We start from the raw sequence: 22,896 nt of genomic DNA, 5'->3' as shown, positions 1-22,896 counted from the left end.
ACAATCTATTTATATAGTTGCAGGTGTTTCCAAACAGCTGTTCAGTAGTGACAAGTTTGAATTTTCAAATCTCACCAGCACGTTTTAAATGTTCGCAATATCTATCTATCTATCTATCTATCTATCTATCTATCTATCTATCTATCTATCTATCTATCTATCTATCTATCTATCTATCTATCTATCTATCTATCTATCTATCTATCTATCTATCTATCTATCTATCTATCTATCTATCTATCTATCTATCTATCTATCTATCTATCTACCTACCTACCTATATTAGGTTTTGTTTCAAATGTATTACAAAGTAATACTTCAGTCAGTGTGAATGTGCTGAAAAATGTCTTTGTAGAACTTTCTACACAGTTCTCAAAATAATAAATAAATAAAATAAAAATCCCTGATTATGTTATGTTACCAGTCAAGACTTTTGTAAATTCGGCATAAAAAAGCAAATCTTGAAGCTGTGATTGGAGGCCTATATGAGACATCACGTGGTCTAGGTCACTGACAGTATAAACCCCAAGAGCCGGGTGCGCACGTGGGTGACGCTGCAGGGCCAACCCTCCTCGGGCTCTCTTTTGTTGGACCATCAAACATAAGCACCTTTGGAAATCCCGAGGGGCTCAGATGAGAAGCAGCAATCATCCTGCTCACCGAGTGATCACTTATCAGCGACGCAGCCATGTCGAGGTCATTTTATGTTGATTCTTTAATAATCAAGGATACGGTGCGACCTGGACCAACTGAGCATCCAGGACAAGACTTCCTTATTCCAATCAGCATGCACTCTCCGAGCGTAATGACTGTCACCGCTCCCGTGTGCCCCTCCAGGAAAAATGGGACTTTCTGTGTTTGTCCACTGTGCGTCACATCCCACATCCACTCTTCCCGCAGCGGCATTCCCATGCTGAAGAGTCAGTTTCCAGGAGCAGAGCCACAGTATTGTCAGAGAATAGCACATCAGCAGTCTCCTGCACTCGCTCACCCTGGACATACACCTGTCTGCACGCCCACCTTCAGCGTCACAGATCCCAGGAGATACCATTGTCTCTCTATTGGTAAGCACGTGTTTTCTACTGTCTCGGCTCATGACTAGAGCTACTGTCCGGCACATATTTGTGTACTTATTAGAACTCGTGTTGTACTTTGTAGCAGTAAGATCAATGGTATGCACTTTGTTTTTACGCACGACGATTTACGCGCGATATTTCACCTGTCTTGGATTGAGCGCGCATTCACAGACGAAGTAAAGAACTAAAACATGACTCAAAAAATGTTTGTTTCCTCTAACAGGTGCCTCCGAGAGTAACCACATACAGAATGGCAAGAGGATGCGCACGGCTTTTACAAGTACGCAACTCCTGGAACTTGAAAGGGAGTTTTCCACGAACATGTATCTTTCTAGACTCAGGAGAATCGAAATCGCTACATATTTAAACCTGTCAGAGAAACAGGTGAAAATCTGGTTTCAGAACCGCAGAGTGAAGCACAAGAAGGAGGGTAAAGCCACCCAAAGGAGCGCGCACAGTGGTTGCAAGTGCACAACCGGCCACACAGACTATTCAAGGTCAGAAGACGAGGAGTCTCTATCTCCGGCCTCAGCCTCTGAAGAGAAAGAGGTGTCACCCATCTGAGAGCAACTCGGCTCAACAAGTTCCACTGCTGGCGCATCCTCTGCCCTGCTGCATTTATGGATCACGGCATCACCCAGCCCCTGAGCCAAATATCTGCTGCATGAAGCCTGAGAAGAAGTTCTGAAAATATTAATTGTTCTTCGCTCCATGTTCTTTATAATGTTCAAAACAAATGTTTAATGTTTAAAAACCAGTGTGGATAGGTGTTTGTGAAATATTTGGGAACACGGCCAACTATGTGACTGATGTTATGTGGATCCCCCCGAGGTTCTCACCTACACTACCTTGTTAATTATCCCCAGTAAATGATTTCAGTTTTTGCCGGAAATACGTTTACAGTCAGTGACGTGTAGCACAGAAAACCCCAAGAAATAGTAAAGGTCTGACGTGTAAACCCGAAACCTGTATGTAACAATTTGTAAACTTTGTATATCTGTATTTATTGAAATAAACATGACGAGCTGACCTAATAATTTGTCATTATTGACTTACTATGATTGATTATGCACATGCTCACCCGAATCTCTAATATTTCTAACACTGATAATTAATACAAAGTGAAAAAACTGATTTTTGCGTCTTTGAGAGTCGAGTTGATTTAAAAACTGCTCGCAGGGATGATTTTTTTCACTTTTCCATTAAAAATATGTAAATATTCAGTATTATAAGTGAAATATTACAAGGTTTCAAACGTACATTCATTGTAATTTTATGAAGAAAAAAGCCCCCCTTATATAATTTAATTTAAACACAATTAAATGTTTTTTTCAAAAAATTACAATTCCACCTTAAAAAAGATAAAGTTGTTTTATTGTATTACAAAGACTTTGTACTTTCCTAGCCTCTGGCTCATTAAACCGTGAGTTCAGTTATCTTTTAGCATTTCACCGAATTAAGGTGTTTCTGTCACGACAGCTATCATTATTAAGCTGTCATTCCTAACCAGTGGTCTTATTCTGTTACACCTCAATGTCCACTGTGCGTATTTTATTTAAGAACATTATGAAGCAGAGCTCAATTTACAAGATCTAGCTATCTAATTCAAAATGGATGAAGTGAGCTTTATGAAAGTGTAATTTCTCCTTAGATGTGACCACAAAAGGGTACCCGATAACGCCCCCGGGGAGCAGCCAATAGTCCATTAATGTTCGCTTTTGAAAAGATTTTGGTTGTCCAAAGCGAGTTTAATTGCGTTTTCGGTCCCACGTTGGTTGATTATGCTGCTATTGCTTGAGACCACAGAACAAGTATATATAGAAGTGGGCAAAGGCTTTGACAGGTTAGATTGTCCTGCCTTGGGACTCGCATTTAGCCCAGGACCCCCGACGGCTGTGTGCTGAGAGAGCTTTGAGAGACAGCTACAGGGTTCCTCCGAGCGACAGAGAACGATTTAGTCACTGTTTCATTAGGCACTATTTGAACCTTTCAACTTATGGTGAATTAAAGGGGGCACGCTCAAATGGAAAGGCTCTGAGGAGGGATTACGTAGGAGGGGCCACTGGAAATTAGCTGACGCCTAATTTAACTCGTTTCTGTCAGAGTTTGGGATACATTCCTAATTGAGAGGGGAAGCAGGTGAAGTTTTGGTCCCACGCAGGCCCATTCAGAGTAGGAATAAATGGTCCCCATTCACATCCCGCTGGTGATCATATATTATTGGGGGAAAGCCATCTAATGAATATATATTGAAGTTCCTATTAATCGAATTAGAGTTCCCTTGCAGGTGTGAAAGACCAGTGCAGCATTTAAAGCTATTAACAATAGAATAAACCACAGTTTCGACAAAGACTCTCCCCCTTTTCAGCCCCACAGGACGTGACCTCAAACTGTAAGGTCTATATAATGATGGGCTGAAGCTCCTTTTTCCAGGTCGAACGGCTATCTCTTCTATAACTGTCACAATGACGAACTTTTCCGATCACACGGAGGTTACACAGATATTTGAAATAATGCCGGGCTGAGACTGTGGAGCATAAATTCTGCAGTAAAGGGACTATAGCAACCAATGCACAGAAAAACGAGAGCACTCCAAAGTCGTCCTGCATCGGCCACCATTGAAAATACAGCAATTACGCATGACAAAAGACAATTAATAAGAGCGCTTTTGAGCCTGGTGCAGCTGCTGTCTCATGCGGAGAGATGGGCTGGAAGAAGCTGAAGTACCCGAGGGGGGTGTTGTCTTTTTTTTTTTCCTCCAAGAGAGGTCCACTTTATTTATTTATCAGCAGTGTAGCATTCAACTTCCGCACATATATCTATTCCATTCATTTAAATCACATATCAACGGGTTTCCCCTGGGACACACGCTCTGATCTCACGTTAAACACCTGAACGTTTTTACACTTAAACACATGGATCTGAAATTATGATACTGGGTTACTTTTTCGGACCAAGCTACAGTCGAAATGTGTATTATTTAGGCTATAGTAATTAACTAATATATTTATATGGTGGCCAATTTCCTTCTCTCTCTCTCTCTCTCTCTCTCTCTCTCTCGCTCTCCCTCTCTCTCTCTCTCTCTCTCTCTCTCTCTGTGTGTGTGTGTGTGTGTGTGTGTGTGTGTGTGTGTGTGTGTGTGTGTGTGTGTGTGTGCAAGACAAGGATGTGATAATTAATTATTACGTTGACCTTTCAAAAAGTCAAGTGGTTGCATCCATCTTTGTATAAACGGGGTCAGGTACATTCACACATGGAGCGCTATGGAGACCTCATATATTTGTATTAATATCAGCTTAAATGAACTTAACTACATATATTGTTGACTTTTGTATGCTGCATTGTTGATCCAAAATGAATCCCATTTTTTCCTTGTTTACACTGTTTGGAGGTTTTTGGAATTGTTTTTAATATACATCGTAATATAATGCGGGATTCTGGTGAATGTTTAGCATGTTGTGTATCATGCAGTCACTGTTTTCGTTTTCTATGATCTATAAAAATCAACTTAATGCCTAGCCTTTTAGAGAGGTTAGAGCTAAAAAAAAAAAAAAAGAAAGAAAAAAAGAAAAAAAGAGGGTGTTGAATAGGTTACGGACAACGCTCAGTTCAGCACGCTGGACAGCTCCCGCAAGGACCGCCCTCCAAAGGCCATCGTCCATCCAGTAGTTTAAGTACTCCATTTAAGTACTTATCATGTCTATGAGACGAAATGTTATGTTGGATATCGATGTTTGCTAAACTCAGTTGTGCATTGAGTTTGCTCTGGCAAGAAGCTGTTTTTTGCTTAAAGGGATGTTTAAACACATATCAAATGGAGTTTCTCAGTCTTTTATTTATTTACATATATTATTTATTTTTATGTGTTTATTTGTTATGTAGCAACTGAACGTTGCTGTTAACATATAATTAATACCGCTATATTTTTTGTCAAAGCCCCCTGGTGGAGAGTTGGTGGCAAGACAGTCACCATGCAGGAACTGGAGTTATATGCAGTGTAGGCCTATATCTGGAATATTTAGGCGTTTGCTGTGCTTGTAATCTGTTGTGAAAATTAACTGTGATTATTTTTTCTTAAGAAATCTATTAGCGAAGCCTTGTATTTGCTTGATTTTGCTTTGAACTTATTCACACGAAGAAATAAGTAACTAAAGCTTTTCCAGTTTACCTGTAATGTTTTACGGAAGTTAGAACTGTTGAAACTGAGCAGTTTTATCCCCCCAAACGAGGCAAAAACAGGTCTGAGCTGAGCTCTGGCTTCCGAAGTTGAGATCCTTTGTTTGGAGAACAAGGACACAGTTCTTTTCCCTAACATGTGGAAGTAATTGCGCCAAGGGGCCGTAGTTGGGGGTGGGGGGGTGGGGGGGGGGGGGGGGGTGAAACATCGGCCCCGGGGCCCTGCTCCATGCAAAGACAACGGTCTGATACCCCTCTGCTTTGCCAAGAGATAGGTGATTCATAGGGACCCATTCTTCTTTGTGAGCCCACCAGGAGAGGCCCGGGGTGTAGGGAGATACGGTGAAAAAATAATAGCCTTGGATGAGCACTCGGTAAACAGCTGACTCTCGTGTGTGTGTGTGTGTCCCTCATCGAGAAGGCTCTGTCCTTTGAGTCAGGGAGAGAGAAGAAGCAAAGACGAAAAGGTAGGTGGTGATATGGTGGTGTTGGAGCGCCCTCTATGCGTTCCGAGAGCCGCAGTTCGCGGTTTCTGACTGAGAACCTTGTTCACTGTAGGCTACGGGGATCCTGCAAGAAAACATAGATAAGTACGTTTTAATTTGAGGAAAACCCTTCTTAACATGAATCAGTAATACAATCAGTCACAAAATACCATATCCATCAAAGCTAAACATCATCACATACAACATAGGTTCCCCAAAAGTATCTCATGAAGAGTTTTACTTTCAGAAGTTTTCGTATCCGACTAAAGTCCATTGAAAATGCCATTTTGTGCCCAGATTTCAGCGGGTATACACGTCCGACTCTTACTTTGAAAAGGGTCTCGGAGCTCGAAAGAAGAGAAAGGGAGGGGGGGGGGGGTCATTTCCTGGGAGTTATTTACTTTGAGACAGATGATTACTTTTTTTCGGTGGGAGGAGGGTGGACTGTAACATCGAATCAGTTACAGGTCGATGTAGCTGGAGCGCAGTAGTGAAGGCAGTCGTGGATGCGGACAGAGGGTGGCACATATGCTCTCACAGAGCAGGACCTCTGAGGATTATAACCGCTGCAAAGGACCCTTTATGCTGCGGCATTTGGAGAGACCAATTCATTGTGGATATACTTACACGAAAGGAATATAAAGCAGGGATTAGTATAAGGTAATTAAGGGGTCGATTGAAACTATTTTTCTTAGTCTTTTGAAAAGTTGTCTCGTTTTGATATAATTAAAGAGTGGGAAATCTACAGTAGATTACTGTTCTGTAAGATTAGATGGAGTTTAATTGTCTTCCTAATTAGTTTAGCCAGTTAATGCACTATATCATTTCGTATCATATTAATAGAAAAGTTGATCTAAAAGTTGCATTCACTTAATATGGATCGCAGGGAGCCCTTCGACCCTGCAATTTGTATGCAGGCTTTGCATTAAACAATCCAAAAGGATTTTGGGGTTTGATTTCCTCTCCCCCTTGCACCATATGGTCTCACCCCTGGACGCCAAGCGGAGAGATCATGCTGACTCTGCTGGATAAAAGCGCTCGGTTTTAGGCTCACAGCTGGAGGTGTCAATTCGAAGACTGAAGGCTCCATTGTGGGATGCTGCTTGGCATTTAATGAGAAACACATTGGAAATTGTACATCACATTGTTTTCTAGTCTGTCCCAGGAATGTGAGGAATTAAAATGGAAAATCTGTGCTGGTTGCACTTCAATAAGGCTGACTGGAGATTTCGAGCGGAGGCTGAACTGATCCAAGAGGAGAAAAAGAAGAAAGGAAGAACTTTTAGGGCCATGTCACCAACGGGTTTAACAGAGGAATACCGCTTGTGGTCAGAATTTCAAGAGTGAATTCTCACAAGAATTTAAAACATTTTAACTGTATTCGACAGTTTCTTAATTTTTTATGGAAAATTATGGTACATAACCGACCCGGTGAAAGTTGAGATAAGCCAATATCAGCTGTTGCTCAACTGTGTCCAAACCCAGCGGAGGATGCGTTTGCTCTGTGGCGCATTTGTCGAGTCTCCTGCTGGGAGAGCAGAGGAAATAAAAGTGGATCGGGACGTGCACGAAGTCTTACTGCCACTTTAGGCTCAGTCAGATTTACGCTCAGTGGCTACAGAATTCTTGCCAAGCCAATGCAATTGAAAAATCCTCTCTCGAAATTGTTTGAGACAACGCGAGTGTACAAACATGCCAAACGGATTAGGCATTTTGTCAACTGATTCCCACGCGAATATGTACTTTTGTGCACACTGGGTGCGCTAATTATAGAGCTAAACAAACCCAGGTTACCCATGGATAATTTAGTTCTTTTCGACTGAGCCAGAGCGGGCAGCCACAGGAAACAGCAAAGGGACCAGCAGCTGTATTGTCTGGGACCAGGGAAGTTATGCAGAAAATGGAATCTAGACCTCCCCGTCACATGCAAAACCTATTTTGAGATATAAAAAGAAAGAAAAATACTTAAATTTAATTGAAGGGGAGCTTAATCTTTAGCAGAGTTTTCTTTGAGTGGGCCACTCAAATTATGTTCCCCCTGATTTACAAAAAAAAAATCCCTGATCGCCCATCAGCTTCAAAGAATATGGGGATCATAGTTGCAGAGGTACCTGAAAAAGGCAGACATAACACGATCTTTGTAAAGAATTGTTCGGAATAATGGGCTAAATTTGAGAAGGTATCAGACCTGATTATCCAGACGATAACAGTGTTTTTATAGGTACATTTAGAATTGTAACAAAAAGGGGAGAAACAGAACAATGTGCAACCAATTTGTGCTTACATTCCATGCAAAAACTAAAATGTGCATTTATAAAACGAAAAGATAAGCTTTAGGAGAGCGAGTAAGCAAAGGGGGGGGGGGGGGGGGGGGAATTAGCTTCGATGCACTTATAAGGCGGACTGTGTCGCCCTCTATCGATTGGGAGCAGCCACCACTGGCTCTTTTTACCCTCAAAAATGATATGAATTGCATGACAACTTTTTAATGACTAAATTGCAAAAATATGGCTTGTGTAGCAAATGTGATACATATTAAATATCATATATAATCAGATTAAAATTCGATATATTTTTATATATTTTGTCTAACAAACACTCCGTTATCAAAAAATTAAAGATTTCTGGCAGTTATTTCATGGTTCAGGTTAAAGGGTTAACGGCAGAATTGCGAGTCACAATTTGCGAATAGTAATTCTCCTCTTAATAAAATAATGGATGCATATCTGCAATAAATTTCACATGTGTACAGTTTCAGCACTAAAGCAATGTGTGGCACCAGAAATGTGCACGCATCATAGCAAGCGCATGCTCGATATAATTACTTAAAGTTGGGCTTAAAGGAAGTAGAAGTCAAAATTCAAAAGTGAAAACTCCACTGATCCATTTTTTTAAAACATTAATGCTTTCAAATGGGATAAATCGTGTAAGATCGGATAAAGTGTCCTCGTCTTTAGTAAATAACCGTTTGTCTTTACAGGTCAAAGCATCCATAGTCATGGATTGGCTGAAGACGTTTGTCCTCTTTGGGGGCAGTTTGGTGGTTTTGGTTACAGGTAAGTAAAACAGTCTGCAGGTAAATCCTTTTGATAGTTTCCCAGCTGTTTCTCTGATGTTTACCAAACTGTCTCTTAGTTACCTCTGGACTGCCTCCACCAACCATCTTGTCTGACCAGGAGGAGTTTGTCCTACAGCGCAATTCCATCTTCAATATAAGCTGCACCGGTAAAAGAAACGTGGTTTGGGAGGAACCGCTGCCGAAAAATGCCCTGGTTTATCCGGGGTATTACACTTCAACACTCTTCATAGACAACGCAACTGTAGAAAACACAGGTTATTACACGTGCAAATATGAAGACCCGGATGAAGAACTGGAAGATGCTGAAGCAGAAATTTATGTTTTTGTCCCAGGTGAATATATTGGTCATATGTTATGCTATACCATATAACTTTTGCTCGGGCGGCTTACAGCACTAGAGTGAATTTGTGGGGGGTGTCGGTTTTTCGCGTTTAGCGGTCGCCCACATGCCATAGGCTGATGAAGCAAATTATAAAAATCTTCTTTTTTTAAACCTAGATCCACACGTTCCATTTGTCCCCGAGTTACCCAGAGACCTGGTTGTCTCCATGGACAATATGGACAATTATGGATTCAACATCCCATGTCGTGTGTCTCACTGGGACTCCTATGTCATCCTGAGAAAAGTCCCCAGTGGAGAGGCTATGCATGCCTTATACAACAACAAAGAAGGCTTCTTCTCAAACAACCTATCTCCTGGGCAGTACCAGTGTGAAACCAATGTGAATGACCAGATATTCCGAAGTTCTATTTACACTGTAATATCTAATGGTAAGTCAAGACAAGTGTAGTTGTAGTATGATATACTCTCTTTTTACTAAAAAAGAAATAGGAGCTATAGACATGGTAATGGCAGGATAAAGATAAAAAAAAAAAAAGAATAACTGAACAGCTGGAAACACTCCTGTTTATGAAGAGAAGGCTACAGGGTGATCTCACTGCATGACATTATGTCATTATTACAGAAGTGGGATGACTTCACATGCATGTTTGCACTCTCTGTGTGTTTGTGTGTGTGTGTTGGTGTATAACCACCACTCTGCGATAAATCAAGTCACAGTAATCAGGCTGCCACACGTGATGTGAGAGATTGTGTTGCTGATAAATGCTCTCCGCTGGTCCCTCTTTAGACCCTATGGAGATAATAGCCAGTGAAGAGACGTTGCGAGCAGGGCAGCCTTTTAACATCACATGCATCGTTCCTTCTGGCCTGGACTTTCAACAGCAGTGGCTCCATCCTAAAAAACAGGCAAGATGCAGTCATTTCCCTCTGTGTTTTCCCATTTTAATTAAATTTAGTCTCCTATACAGCTTCAGCCACTCATCCACTTCATCTTGCAGTGTGTCCTTCTACCCAATGTCATTTCCAAGCCAGCAGTACTGAGCCTTAAATAAGAAAATAATGGTTTTGGACCCAAAGCTAGCAGTGGCCAGTGGAATATAGCTCAGAGGACAGCCTTTAGTGGTTACAAATTATGTGTTAGGAAAGCAGCAACTGAAGGTTGAGTCTTTATTGTGAGGATGTAAGCCAAACACAGCACTTTTGCATAGAGTTAACTGCCACAGCTATCTTGAGGGAAAGAAGCAGTTTAAAAGAAGGGCAAGAGAAACCATAGTAAATCTTTGACCCCACTGACTTTGAAACATGTTGGACAGATGTTATCTGCTCCTGTAAACCAGCTAAACATTTAATGCTTTTAATGCGTGTTACGTTGAAGGGTCAGAGCAAGTTGCATTTGTAACTTAAGTTTGTTTATATTCAGATAGTTAATCTATGTGCACATTTTGCATGGGATTCCTTTAAGCCCTTTTCCAGAGATGGTCAGGAACACAGGACTTATGACTCCTGGTTTTGGTCTCAGCTGCAATTACAGGCTCTTTAAAAGCCTCTGTGATCCTAATTTATCTCCTGTGGCCTAGCAAGTGTTTTAACCATTAGCCTTCAGCACCATGACATACAGATTCTGATATACAGATGTTGTATCTGCAAAAAGGAAAACTCTGTGAATTACAACATTCAGATATCATATTGCTAATTTTTTTTTCTCTGGTGATCTCACACTGTTCTTTTGTGTCTATAGGCTAAGGATGCAGTTTTGATGAAGGAAACTTTTCCTGAGCGGGTCGTCTACATCCTCAGTATCCCACGAGCCGCCTCAGAGGACAGTGGCACCTATGAGTGCTCTGTTACAGACAAACGTGGTGAGGTCAGAGTCAAAAAGGTGGCTGTGACGGTCTTTGGTGAGTCATCCCCAAGAAACCTTTCCTAGATACCACCAATGAGTTTCCAGCAGAGCTGTAATAATGTGAATAACTGCGTAAACGGCCGACTTAAAATCAGTTATATCATATATATTTAACATTCTCATCATCATTCAGGTCAAATTAGTATTTTCCCATATGTACACAAAATGCTTTCAGCAGTGTGTGGAAGTCATTTTCTGCTATCCAACCATAAAACATCACCGCTGCTTTCAGCATCAGCTACTGTGTTTTATAGGATGGGTTCAACAGATGTGTGTCAGGTCTTCATTTCACCTTCAGCCTCCCTGTCAATGTGCCTTCTTCCCAGTCCTTGACTTGCACCACTGTTAACTTTCCTCACTCACTTTAACCCATTTTAACCTGCAGTCTTCTGCTTTTTCCTTTTGCAGAGGAGAATTCTTTTGTGGCCATGGACCACAGTGGGATTTTATCCACAGAATTTGTCCACAGTTTTGAGGAGACAGAGTTTACTATCATTATTGACGCATACCCAGCCCCCAAAGTGATATGGATGAAAGATGACAAAGACTTACAAGTGAACTACTACCTCTTTACTACGACTAGCCACCAGGGAGGAAATCGGTGAGGAAAAATATTCTTTGTTATTAGATTTATATGCAGGAAAATTCAACATTGACAGCAGTTATTTAGTTTGAAGGTCTTATGGTGGTTGTCCAGCATAACATCTCCCACAAGTAGCGGCAAAACTAGTAACATTAAAAAAAAAAAAAGACATGTATGACAATGAGATGTAAATGTGATTTTAGCATTATCCTTATTTAGCATATCATTTTCTTACCCAGGTATCTGAGCATTTTGAAATTCAGACATCCTCTGGAAAAAGACAATGGAAATTATACCATAATTGCTCAAAGTGGCTCTCACACTGCTCAGTTCTCCTTTAACCTGCACGTGAAAGGTAAGAAAGACAGACTGACAGACCATAGAGTATTTAGGACCTATAGAAGATTTATGACCCACTGTATTTGTCTTCTTTCAGCTCTCACTGCAGGAATGATCCCATCATCTTCAGTCCCTGTGCTGCTGCCAGAGCTGGACGAGATGGTAGTTACTCTCCACACCCCTTTCACCTTGACCTGTCATGGACAGGAAAAACTGGGCTGGGAGACGCCAATCAGTTTATCGGAGCAAACGCAGGAGGACTCCAACGGCTTGTTTTTCAGCACCATCACAGTGGATAGTGCCACCGCAAGCCACACTGGCTACTACACGTGCTTTTATAGTAGAACTATCACTGAGGATACAGCAGAATTTAGCAGAATCTACATTTATGTTCCAGGTATGGAGTAAACTGAGCTTGTGTGTTTTGTGTGTTTGATTTTATTTTCTGGTGTGATAATCTTGTTTTATTCCTACACAGACCCCGATGTCCCCTTTCTGGAATCACTGATACCTTTTGGCAACCACGTCCTGTCTGGATACGATGAGATGGAGATCCAGTGTCGAGTGTCTGATCCAAATGCTAACGTGACTCTGATTAACAGTGACACCCAGCAGCCTGTGCCTAGTATTTATGACAGCAAGAGGGGCGCTTTGGGGATATTCATTGCTGGAACCTATGTCTGCAAGGCCGTCATAAATGGACACGAATTCTACAGCGAGGAATATATTGTCCATGGTTGGACAGGTGTGTTTTCTTGTGTTCGTGAATATGTAAGACAAAGACACAAGTTTAGCATCCTACATGTTAATTCTAAGATCAAGATTTACCTCTATACCATCATTTTAACTCGATAAAATGTTGTATCACAGATGAGCTGGATGTTGAGTTGACAGCAAAAAAGACTGCTCTGCTGGTGGGCGACACAATAACTGTCACCTGTCTGGCTCGGGGATCTGAGATTCTGGAAGATCACTGGAAGTATCCCGGCAAACTGGTGAATGCACACGTCATTTTGACTCCATCTGTATTTAATGTTGTTTTAAAATTGTTTGTAACTGAGCATCTCTGATGTTCCCTTTTTGTTTGGCAGGCAAATCGTGGTACAAAAACAGTGCGAGAAAATAAGAGAACTCAGGAGATCTTTTATACCCTGACCATCCCACAAGCTTCAACCAAAGACAGCGGCATCTACTCTTGCTCCATCACTGACATACTGAGTAACAGGGGCCAGACGAAACAACTAGCTATTCAAGTTTATGGTATAAAACCTTCCTTATCCAGAGTGAATATCATGTATACTATTTCTGAAGTCTTTCTTTTTACAATGATATATTAGTGATTATCTTTTGGACTCTCTTCATGTCTCACAGCAAGTGATATCTTGTCCATCAAGCCGGAGTTCAGAGAATACGAATCTGCAGCGCTGGATAAAGTCTGTGAGTTCAGGGCTGTTGTCAACTCCTTCCCAAGTGTTCATGTCAGCTGGTTTAAAGATGGCTACCCACTCAGCTATGTGACTGCAGAGATCTCCACCAGCCTTCGGCAGATCAATGAAACCAGGTGAAAAGCCACTAATGGCAGCAGAGCTAATGACAACCTCAAAGTAAAATTCTCATGCATTAGCTAGTTTACCTTTTAATTAGTTAGAGTTGATGCGACTGTGAGCTGTCACTACTGGGTGCTTATTGGAACTTCTGGTTGTGTTGTTCTTTACAGCTACAGGAGTGTTCTCACCCTGATCCGAGCCAAGGAGGAGGACAGCGGGAACTACACCATGCGGGTGGATAACGGAAACCAAAGTCGTGATATCAGTTTAATCCTTGAAATCAAAGGTCAGAGAAATCAATTCCCTATGATTACTGCTCTGACAACCTTTTAGCCTCAGTTAAAGTCTGTTTTTTTTTTCTCATGCTTACACTGACTGTGTTACAGTGCCTGCAGTCATTGTTGATCTGATGGACGTTCACCATGGCTCACCTCAAGGCCAGTCTGTGGTTTGCATTACCAGAGGGCAGCCGACACCCACGGTGGAGTGGTTTGTCTGCAAGAATATCAAACAGTATGTGCAGTCTTCTTTGAGAAAACATTCATTTGTTCCTGGACCTCTCTATATACACACATGCTCTACATAGTCTTTTTACTGCTGTTACCATCCAGTTGCGCTAATGATTCGTCTTCGTGGGTGCCCATCCCTGCCAACTCCACTGAGATCACATTGGACTCACACATTGATGAAGACAATAACCTGGAGAGCCAGGTCATGTTTGGTCATCTGGAAAGCACAATGGCAGTGCGCTGCCTGGCCAGGAACGAAATGGCTGTTGTCAGCAGGGAGGTCAAACTGGTGTCCAATGGTGAGAGCACACAAATATATTTCACTGCATCCTCTTCAATAACCTCCTTTTTTTAACCTAGCTTTGAAATGATGTTGTTTTTTCCACCTTTTATCCTCCAAATTTCCTTTAATTTTTGATGCTCAGGGTGTGATGTGCTCTGTAAAGACTGTTTAGGGCTAGCTTAGCTCTGCCAGTGTTGTAGCAGCTGTCAGCTGATGACATTTTAGTCGCACAACTGATGGTGAGTCATCAGGAAGGGGCTCTTCTTCTGACAGCTAATTTTGGGACTCCAGGAATCACTAGGCCATTTGGTCCTTTCAAATGAGCTTTACAATTTCACCCCCATCTCCCTACAACAGCTCCTCATCTCCACCCCATCCCCCCCACTTCTGTGTTGTTTTCTCAACATGACTTTTTGGCTTAACTCTCTGCGCACCCTGTGGTTTTCATATTTCTTATGCAATAAATAAAGCAAATTTCACTGCAAGAATTTCAGTAGACATGCTGCATCCACGTGATTAATGCGTGATCCATTTAACATGTGTGACTGCTGGATTTCCTCTTGAACAGGCCCTCACCCTGAGCTGACTGTAGCTGCTGCTGTGCTGGTGCTCCTGGTCATTGTCATCATCTCACTCATTGTCTTGGTTGTTATCTGGAAACAGGTATTGTTGTGATCATTTTTGCATTTTATCCCCACTTCTCACCTGCTCACCAGTTCATCCATTTCTCTTTTTTCAGCATACATAATGAACTGCAGATTTTACTCTGAGCTTTCAACTGGACACTGTTAGTCTTTTCACCTGCAAGATATTTCAATATTGCATAATCAGCTCCTGAACTTAAAATTTCCTTTCGAGACAATAAAGGAAATTTAATTAGTGGGTGGATCTGCAAAACAAAGACCCCAATACTGTTAGAACAAAAGTAAATTTGCAAATGTTAATTAACCATCTTTTATGCGTTCTTTGTCTCTCAGAAACCACGATATGAAATCCGCTGGAGGGTCATAGAATCTGTGAGCCCAGACGGTCATGAGTACATCTATGTGGATCCCATGCAGCTTCCCTATGACTCCAGATGGGAGTTTCCCCGTGACAGACTTGTGCTTGGTGAGCTGACAGTCATTTTTTATATGCTAACTCTATAGAGGCTCTGTGGCCTCCCTGCTGGGATGTTCCAGCCAGGATGGCTCACTCTTTCTTTGAAGTTAGGGTGCGATAAACTAATCCAGCTTGAGGTTTTTCTGCCTGGGATTTGTTTTGAGTCAGTGATCAAGGGGACAGTCAATCACTGGAAAGAGTCACAGATGAGAGAGCAGAAGCATGCAAAGTGTATGGATGTGTTTGTATGCCTGAGCAGTTTCTTTTGTTTTTATTACAAGGAAACTGATCCCCTGTTGTTGCGTCTTTCACAGGTCGTATCTTGGGCTCTGGAGCCTTTGGGAAGGTGGTAGAGGGCACCGCCTATGGGCTCAGCCGCTCCCAACCTGTCATGAAGGTGGCAGTGAAAATGCTGAAACGTGAGTTTAACAGTTGCCATGTCATAACTGACTGAATTCAGTGGTAAATAAAATAAGCCTTGAAAAAATTCTAACAATGAATTCGGTCAGTGGTACAGGCCTGTCTATATACATTACATATATTACTGGGAAAACAGCTGACAGCTCATTTTATTTGTTGAAGGAACTCAAGGGGGTGGTAAAGTGAAAGCTGTAAAGACACTATAGTGAAGACAGGACACTACAGTGAAAGATTTTTGTCTTTAGTCCCATATCTTATGATAAAAGTCTTTAGATATGGGACTGAGTGGCTTGTTGTTGGTTTGACTGAGTGTGTGATAGTCATGCTTGCTGTACCTTCTTTCAGCCACAGCACGCTCCAGTGAGAAACAGGCCCTGATGTCTGAACTCAAGATCATGACTCATCTTGGACCCCATCTCAACATTGTTAACCTCCTGGGAGCATGCACCAAGTCAGGTAAATAACCCACACAAACCAAGGACTTAAAGACACATAAACACATACACACACACACACACACACACACACACACACACACACACACACACACACACATAGAGACACATGCACACACTCACTTTCATAAGCAAACATGTAAGGTAGTATAATGACTGTTTATCATAACCACTGTTGCCTCTCCTATGTAATTTAGTCACCACTTTACAAAGACACACAAACAATAACACCCACATTTGTATGCACGCACTCACACAAACACTCTTTCAGATTTGGGAACTGCAGACATTTACAATTGTAACAGTCCAAAAAGATTGACAGCCTTCCTCAGCTCTTGCTGGGTGTGGTATTTTAATAGGCTTTTTATGGGAAAGTGGAGGCTTGCCCTCTTGACTGTGCTTTTAGGCTTTTATGAGCCTCTGATAAGATTAGCCTGCAGACTGACGCCAATGCACGACTTCATCTTCTGTGTTGTTCCCAGGCCCTATCTACATTATCACTGAGTACTGCTTCTATGGGGACCTGGTTAACTATCTGCACAAGAACAGGGAGAACTTCCTCAGTCTGAACCCCGAGAAGAACAAGAAGGAGCTGGATATCTTTGGAATCAACCCTGCAGATGAAAGCAGCAGGAGGTACAACATATAGAAGATATTTCTCACATCTGCACATATATCACAAATAATGTATTTTCATTTGTGGAATGATATTTTTTTTTCCATGCAGACAGTTATCAAAAGGTACTTTGCAAAAAGACCAAACATCCTCAAGTCTTTACAAGCCCAAGCAACCGTTTACAACACATGCACTCACATTGTCCATCTACCCCCAATCAGTAACTCTATCACCAGTTTCTCCATGGTTGAGGAGGTTGTCTGGCATCTTTGCCTAATCAGATCACAGTCTGAAGTGGTCTCCGCTTTCAATTTAATTGCGTTACTATGGAGGTACCTGTTAATTGTGTCCACCCAAATCCTCATGGTAAAATAGCAGCCCTCTCTTGCTCTCTTTTGAGGCTCATCTGTGTTGATGGATGACTCAGTGACCACACCTCAAAATGACCATAACACAATTTAATCCTGGCTACTATGTTATCCTCAACCACATCTTCCTCTAACCTCAGCCTAGGGGAGTGAGAGGATTTAAGGACACACACACATATAAACTGACATGCATGCACATAATTTGTAGAATGTATTTTTGCTATAGGTTGCCATCACTAAAAACGTTCCTTTCTTGTCTTTGCTCCCAGTTATGTGATCCTGTCATTTGAAAGCAAAGGGGACTACATGGATATGAAGCAGGCTGACAGCACTCAGTATGTGCCCATGTTGGAGATGAGCAATGCCTCCAAGTACTCAGACATTCAGCGGTCTAACTATGACCATCCACCCTCGCAGAAAGACTCGAGTGGTACGCACCGTCTTCCTGTCCTGCTTCTTGCTCTGCCCTCAGAGTTATTGATGTGGACTTGTTTGGCCTTGGTGCTATGTTTGAGTCAGTGTTTTAGCCAGGGGGTACACCCTGTCAGAATTTTAGGACTGGTAAAACCCTGCAATTACATGGAGAGGATAATTGCAGCACATGCATAATAATGCCTCATTTCTCCCTGCCATTAGTAAAAGCCAGGTTTGCGCAGGCAGTGCTATATTTGCAATACACGTTGAACATATACTCGCATAACGCTTCAGGGTGTGTTTGCGTGTGTTTTCTAAACCAGAAGGTGAAATGGAAATCATGCTGTCAGACGACGTAAATGAAGGCCTCACCACCACTGACCTGCTCAGCTTTACCTACCAGGTGGCCAAAGGCATGGAGTTTCTTGCCTCCAAAAATGTAAGTTTAAAAGAATTTTTTTTCACGCACAGATCTACAACCTTGCATTCCCCTGCTTCCCTCTGCACTAATCGCAGATTATAGGTTTTGTGCTTTGACCTATATGAAGACAGCCATACTGGCCAAAGGGGCGAACTAAGGAAATCAGTGGTTGTGTGATAAGCAGTCCCGTGAAGGCTGCTGAGCCCACTCCAGAGAGCGGCCAGGAACCGAATATAGTAGCAGCACAGCCAGAGCTAGAATTACCAGACAGGGACGCACTGCAGCCAGAAGTTTTTCATTCAGCTTCATAGTTATTATCCCTAAATATCCAGTGGTCACAGACATCCCTCCAACTGGCATGTATACACAAAGAGTATGCTTTATAAAGCATTATGAAACTGCATTAAAAATGTGCTTGAGAGAGTAGCTATGGGAGCAGAGTGTACTGGTTTGAGCTCGAAGAGAATATGAGTTTAAGAGAGAACTGAGAACAGCTATGTCGTTCAATGAAGTGCTAATCAAGTTTCCTTACTTTCTTACAACAGTGTGTACATCGAGACCTTGCAGCCAGGAATGTCCTTCTCTCTCAGGGCAAGATAGTGAAGATCTGTGACTTTGGACTGGCTAGAGATATCATGCATGACAACAACTATGTATCCAAAGGGAGCGTAAGTGTTTCTTCTCCGGACAAATTATACTGTAGTTTAAAAAATAACAGATTCAACAATAGCTGAAGATTTTGTTTCTGCCGTAAAACAGACTTTTCTCCCGGTGAAGTGGATGGCACCAGAGAGTATTTTTGATAACTTGTACACCACTCTGAGCGACGTGTGGTCTTACGGCATCCTCCTCTGGGAGATATTCTCCCTAGGTGAGTCCCAGCAAACCTCTGTTAAAGAAAAGAAAATCCAAATATTGGTTGAGAAACTCACGTGAAAATGTCTCTGTGCAAAGGTGGCACCCCGTACCCAGGGATGGTGGTGGACTCGAGTTTCTACAACAAGATCAAGAGTGGATACAGGATGTCAAAACCAGAGCATGCACCTCATGATGTGTATGTAGGGGTTCACGTAATGGTTACACAGTTGCTTTGTTGGGGTGTTCATTTCTGTGCTGTGATATACACCAGCGGTCCCCAACCTTTTTTGCGCCACGGACCGGTTTATGCCCGACAATATTTTCATGGACCGGCCTTTAAGGTGTCGCGGATAAATACAACAAAATAAAACTAGTACCGGTACCGAAAAAAAGAAGATTTATTCATAACACACGTGAAAAGACCAAGGAAAACCGAGTAAACGATAACAAAATAACGCTGAAAACCGATAAAAACCCTGAAAACTATACATTTCACACCTGAGCCTCAACTCTCACAGCCCGGTACCAAACGACTCACGGACCGGTGCCGGTCCGAGGCCCGGGGGTTGGGGACCGCTCATATACGGCATCTCGAATCTGTCAAGATAAACTTACAAAGTGCAAGACAGCTTGTATGTTCTCGACGATTGCATCAGATCACATGTTTGTTGCTTTTTCAGGTATGAGATGATGATGAAGTGCTGGAACAGTGAGCCAGAGAAGAGGCCATCTTTCCTGGGTCTGAGTGAAACAGTAGCTTCGTTGTTACCCTCCAGCTACAAGAGGGTGAGTCTCCTTGTGACCTCTTACAGCCTCAGAGCTCTGTGGAAACTTAACACCTGCTTTCAAGATTTACCTCTGCTCATTCTTGACCTCATGGTTGGACGTGTGCATTCTGTTACCTTTTTATTTTTTTCATTTTCTAGCTGTTTATTGGCTTTTTAGGTATCATTTACCAAGCATGTGTTTAAAATGCAAGCTGTGTATTTAAAGCCCTTTCCACTCTCTCTGCATTTGGATATTTTTTTCAAGCTCTCTCGCTTTTTCTTAAAAAAACAAAAAAACCACACACACACATGGAAGCACACAAACCTACAAGTGATTAGAGTTCAAATGCAGCAGCTGGATGTCAGAGCAGCTGGCCTAATGACACAGCCCCAGTTCTTGCCTCCACCACCCAGTCTTAATGATCCCACTACACATGGCATATCAAACCGGCCACACCTCTGCCTTCCCCACAGTGTAAATGGCTGGTGGCAGAACACGAACCAGCTCCTGTTTTAGCACCTCACGCTAGCATGAGATATGTAATTTTCAGTTTAGATCGCACCATCCAGCTGGCAAATGAGCTAGTGATTACACACAACATACCGCACTTCTCCAGTCCTGTGGCTCCATAGTTCTATGGTTATTCTGTGAATTGAATCATCATTGCTTTTGTGCAACAGGAAAAAGTTATATCTTTTGTTTCCACCCTGTATTGGTATCTAGTTCTAATGGGCCCATGTTGTTTTTGATTCAGCAATACGAAAGAGTAAACCACGAGTTCCTGAAGAGCGACCACCCTGCGGTTACTCGGGTATGCATGGAAAATGAGGACTACATTGGGATTGCCTACAAAAACCAGGGGAAGCTGAAGGACAGAGAAAGTGGCTTTGATGAACAGCGGTTGAGCTCTGACAGTGGCTACATCATTCCCCTTCCTGACCTGGACCCTATATCTGATGAAGAATATGGAAAGAGGAACAGACACAGGTAAAAGTCAGTGACTTTTGCTACAGCTCACAGTGTTACGCTTTAGATGCGATTAACTTGTGTGTTATTTATGCCCCCTGTAGCTCTCAAACATCTGAAGAGAGCGCCATTGAGACAGGCTCCAGCAGTTCCACCTTTGCTAAGCGTGAGGGTGAGACTCTGGAGGACATCACGCTGCTGGATGAGATGTGTCTAGACTGTAGTGACCTGGTGGAAGACAGCTTTCTGTGACAACTGCTCAGCCTATAAAGCATTGGCAGAAAAGACAAGGGGTGTGAGGATATGGGAATCTAGAGAAAGACCTGTAAATGAACCAAAGACTGTTCTGTCAACCCTCTAGCCCCGCCATCCCTCCTATCAGTCACCCCATCAGAGAGAGAGGACAGAACAAAACCACTTCAGTATCTGGATGACTCTGTGGTGACATCGCTACCCCTCGGACATTGCCCCCCCGTCCCCGTGGGCTGGAGATGAGAGTGAGCAGAAAGTTACCTTAAAGAACTCAGAAGACTCAGAGCCTGTGTGTTGGAGACATCTAGATAAAAAGATCTAATTTGTCTTTGTACTTTGCAGAGCTTTATTCTATCGGGCATTCTTTTAACAGCAATATAAGCAACAAGGGACAAATTAAACATGTTAGTCAGAACTTTGATTGAACACCGCGGGACGTCATTCATATGGTATCTATAAAACCACTATAGTGCACTATTTAAACTATATGATTCCAACACTAGCAACAACTTTGGCAGGTAAACACACTCCATACTCACCTGCTGCAAGAGAAGCACCTGATGCTGGTACAATCAGTAGCAATACTTGGATTTTAAAGCACAAAATTTGGACTATGTGCATTTTTTTTGTATATAACCATTTAATGTATTCAGTGGTTAAGTACATACAGTAATTCAAATTTATTTTTTTACTTTATCAATATATAAACATGTTTAGTTTGTGAATACCAAGTAGATTTTTACCACAGCGGTTTGTATGGTTCGGAGAAATGAGCTTCTGAGTTGCTTCTTGGCGCTGCGCTTTTTGCAGAAATACAAATTCAAACATTTGTTCTCAGATAAAGTCCCCAGTCATATCTGTCATATAGGCTTTGTCTAACGAAGTGTGATTGTAATGTAAATAGCTTCAGAGTTGTTATATAAGAAAGAATTATTGGGATAGCACTCAAATATTTTATAAACACATATTCAACTTGTCCACCCTTATTCACCCGATTGAAGACAATAATTTTGTGAAATCCATTACAAAAAAGGAGATAATTCTCCTTTCTTCAGTCAGAGAAACATTAAAACATCACAGTAGACAGTCAAAAATATTCGTTTTCTCATGCAAATATGGGAATCATAAAATAATAGAGATCAAAAGGCATTTGTATCAGTAAATATGGCAGCATGGCCAATAAAAAGTATATAGTGCTTTACCAGAAGGTTACATCCTCTAACCTCATATTTTATCTGTTGTCCTGATGTCTATTAGCAGGTTCTAGTTATAAGAAGACAGTAGATAAACTACAGATTCATTTTTATATGATGTCATACATCAATTATCTGTAGACTCTTTATAACCCTCTGTATCTTCCTGCTGCTGAACCAGCTGTGCCACTGCCTCCTTCTCTTTTACTGTGACATAAACTACGTACGGTTGTTGCACTTTCCTGTCTTTTTGTCTTACTGTTGTCGTTTGATGTTGCTGACAAATTAGCTCTCGTCTAGTTTTGGTCTTAGATGCTTATGGCAGGCTGTATGGATGTGAATGTTTGTGGTGCGGTTGAGTGATGTGTTGTCATCAGTACCCTACCTGTAAGTAAAGGTAATCACACCCAGTATGATGATTCAATACTGTGCTTCATTATTTTACATCATGTACATTCAGATGATTTATATTTCAATAAATGATTTATAATGTAAAAAAAATCATGTTCTATTGCTCTTTGTGATTTTTAAGCATTGCACACCCAAACAAAAAATATATAGGAATAGAAAAATTTTTCTGAGGCATTTTTCATTACAGAATAAAGAAAAATAAAGTGATCAATTAAAAAAATGTGCTTACAGAGATATAACATGCCATGAAGATGCAGCGAAATAGATTCCCTACATCTGACTGTAATATTCTAATAAACCAATATAAATTGCAAAAGGAACAGAATTGCC

At 41.7% G+C, this 22,896-nt stretch overlaps 2 protein-coding genes across 2 annotated transcripts; both read left to right on the top strand.

Moving 5' to 3' along the window:
- The first annotated feature begins 647 nt into the window (after nt 1–647).
- gsx2 (GS homeobox 2) lies at nt 648–2,096 on the top strand. Its single transcript, XM_085448709.1, has 2 exons — nt 648–1,064; nt 1,300–2,096. The coding sequence occupies exons 1-2, from the start codon at nt 689–691 to the stop codon at nt 1,638–1,640; spliced, it is 717 nt and encodes a 238-aa protein (XP_085304835.1). The 5' UTR covers nt 648–688; the 3' UTR covers nt 1,641–2,096.
- Nucleotides 2,097–6,205: 4,109 nt separating this feature from the next.
- On the top strand, nt 6,206–22,650 carry pdgfra (platelet-derived growth factor receptor, alpha polypeptide). Its single transcript, XM_085448022.1, has 29 exons — nt 6,206–6,397; nt 8,718–8,793; nt 8,873–9,148; nt 9,315–9,587; nt 9,947–10,065; nt 10,898–11,057; nt 11,471–11,663; nt 11,885–12,000; nt 12,082–12,381; nt 12,463–12,729; nt 12,855–12,979; nt 13,076–13,244; nt 13,356–13,545; nt 13,702–13,817; nt 13,918–14,044; nt 14,143–14,339; nt 14,892–14,986; nt 15,301–15,433; nt 15,739–15,843; nt 16,190–16,300; nt 16,782–16,935; nt 17,553–17,713; nt 18,021–18,136; nt 18,664–18,786; nt 18,878–18,989; nt 19,073–19,172; nt 19,657–19,762; nt 20,499–20,731; nt 20,815–22,650. Exons 2-29 carry the CDS (start codon nt 8,736–8,738, stop codon nt 20,960–20,962), a joined length of 4,383 nt encoding a protein of 1,460 aa, XP_085304148.1. The 5' UTR covers nt 6,206–6,397; nt 8,718–8,735; the 3' UTR covers nt 20,963–22,650.
- The last annotated feature ends 246 nt before the right edge of the window (nt 22,651–22,896 follow it).

Source organism: Copadichromis virginalis, linkage group LG23, assembly GCF_057382275.1.
Source record: "Copadichromis virginalis isolate Kocher_CV1m ecotype Utaka linkage group LG23, C_Virginalis_male_GT1.1, whole genome shotgun sequence".
Classification (NCBI taxonomy): domain Eukaryota; kingdom Metazoa; phylum Chordata; class Actinopteri; order Cichliformes; family Cichlidae; genus Copadichromis; species Copadichromis virginalis.
The sequence above is the reverse complement of the archived record's forward strand: the minus strand, read 5'-3'. Positions and strand labels throughout refer to the sequence as shown.

Excerpts from the sequence above, each read along its gene's own strand:
- gsx2 (XM_085448709.1), top strand. The coding sequence starts at position 689 with ATGTCGAGGTCATTTTATGTTGATTCTTTAATAATCAAGGATACGGTG. Across the intron at positions 1,065-1,299 it reads ATACCATTGTCTCTCTATTG|GTGCCTCCGAGAGTAACCAC; the intron begins GTAAGCACGTGT and ends TTCCTCTAACAG.
- pdgfra (XM_085448022.1), top strand. The coding sequence starts at position 8,736 with ATGGATTGGCTGAAGACGTTTGTCCTCTTTGGGGGCAGTTTGGTGGTT. Across the intron at positions 14,340-14,891 it reads GGTCAAACTGGTGTCCAATG|GCCCTCACCCTGAGCTGACT; the intron begins GTGAGAGCACAC and ends CCTCTTGAACAG. Across the intron at positions 18,787-18,877 it reads ACTATGTATCCAAAGGGAGC|ACTTTTCTCCCGGTGAAGTG; the intron begins GTAAGTGTTTCT and ends GCCGTAAAACAG.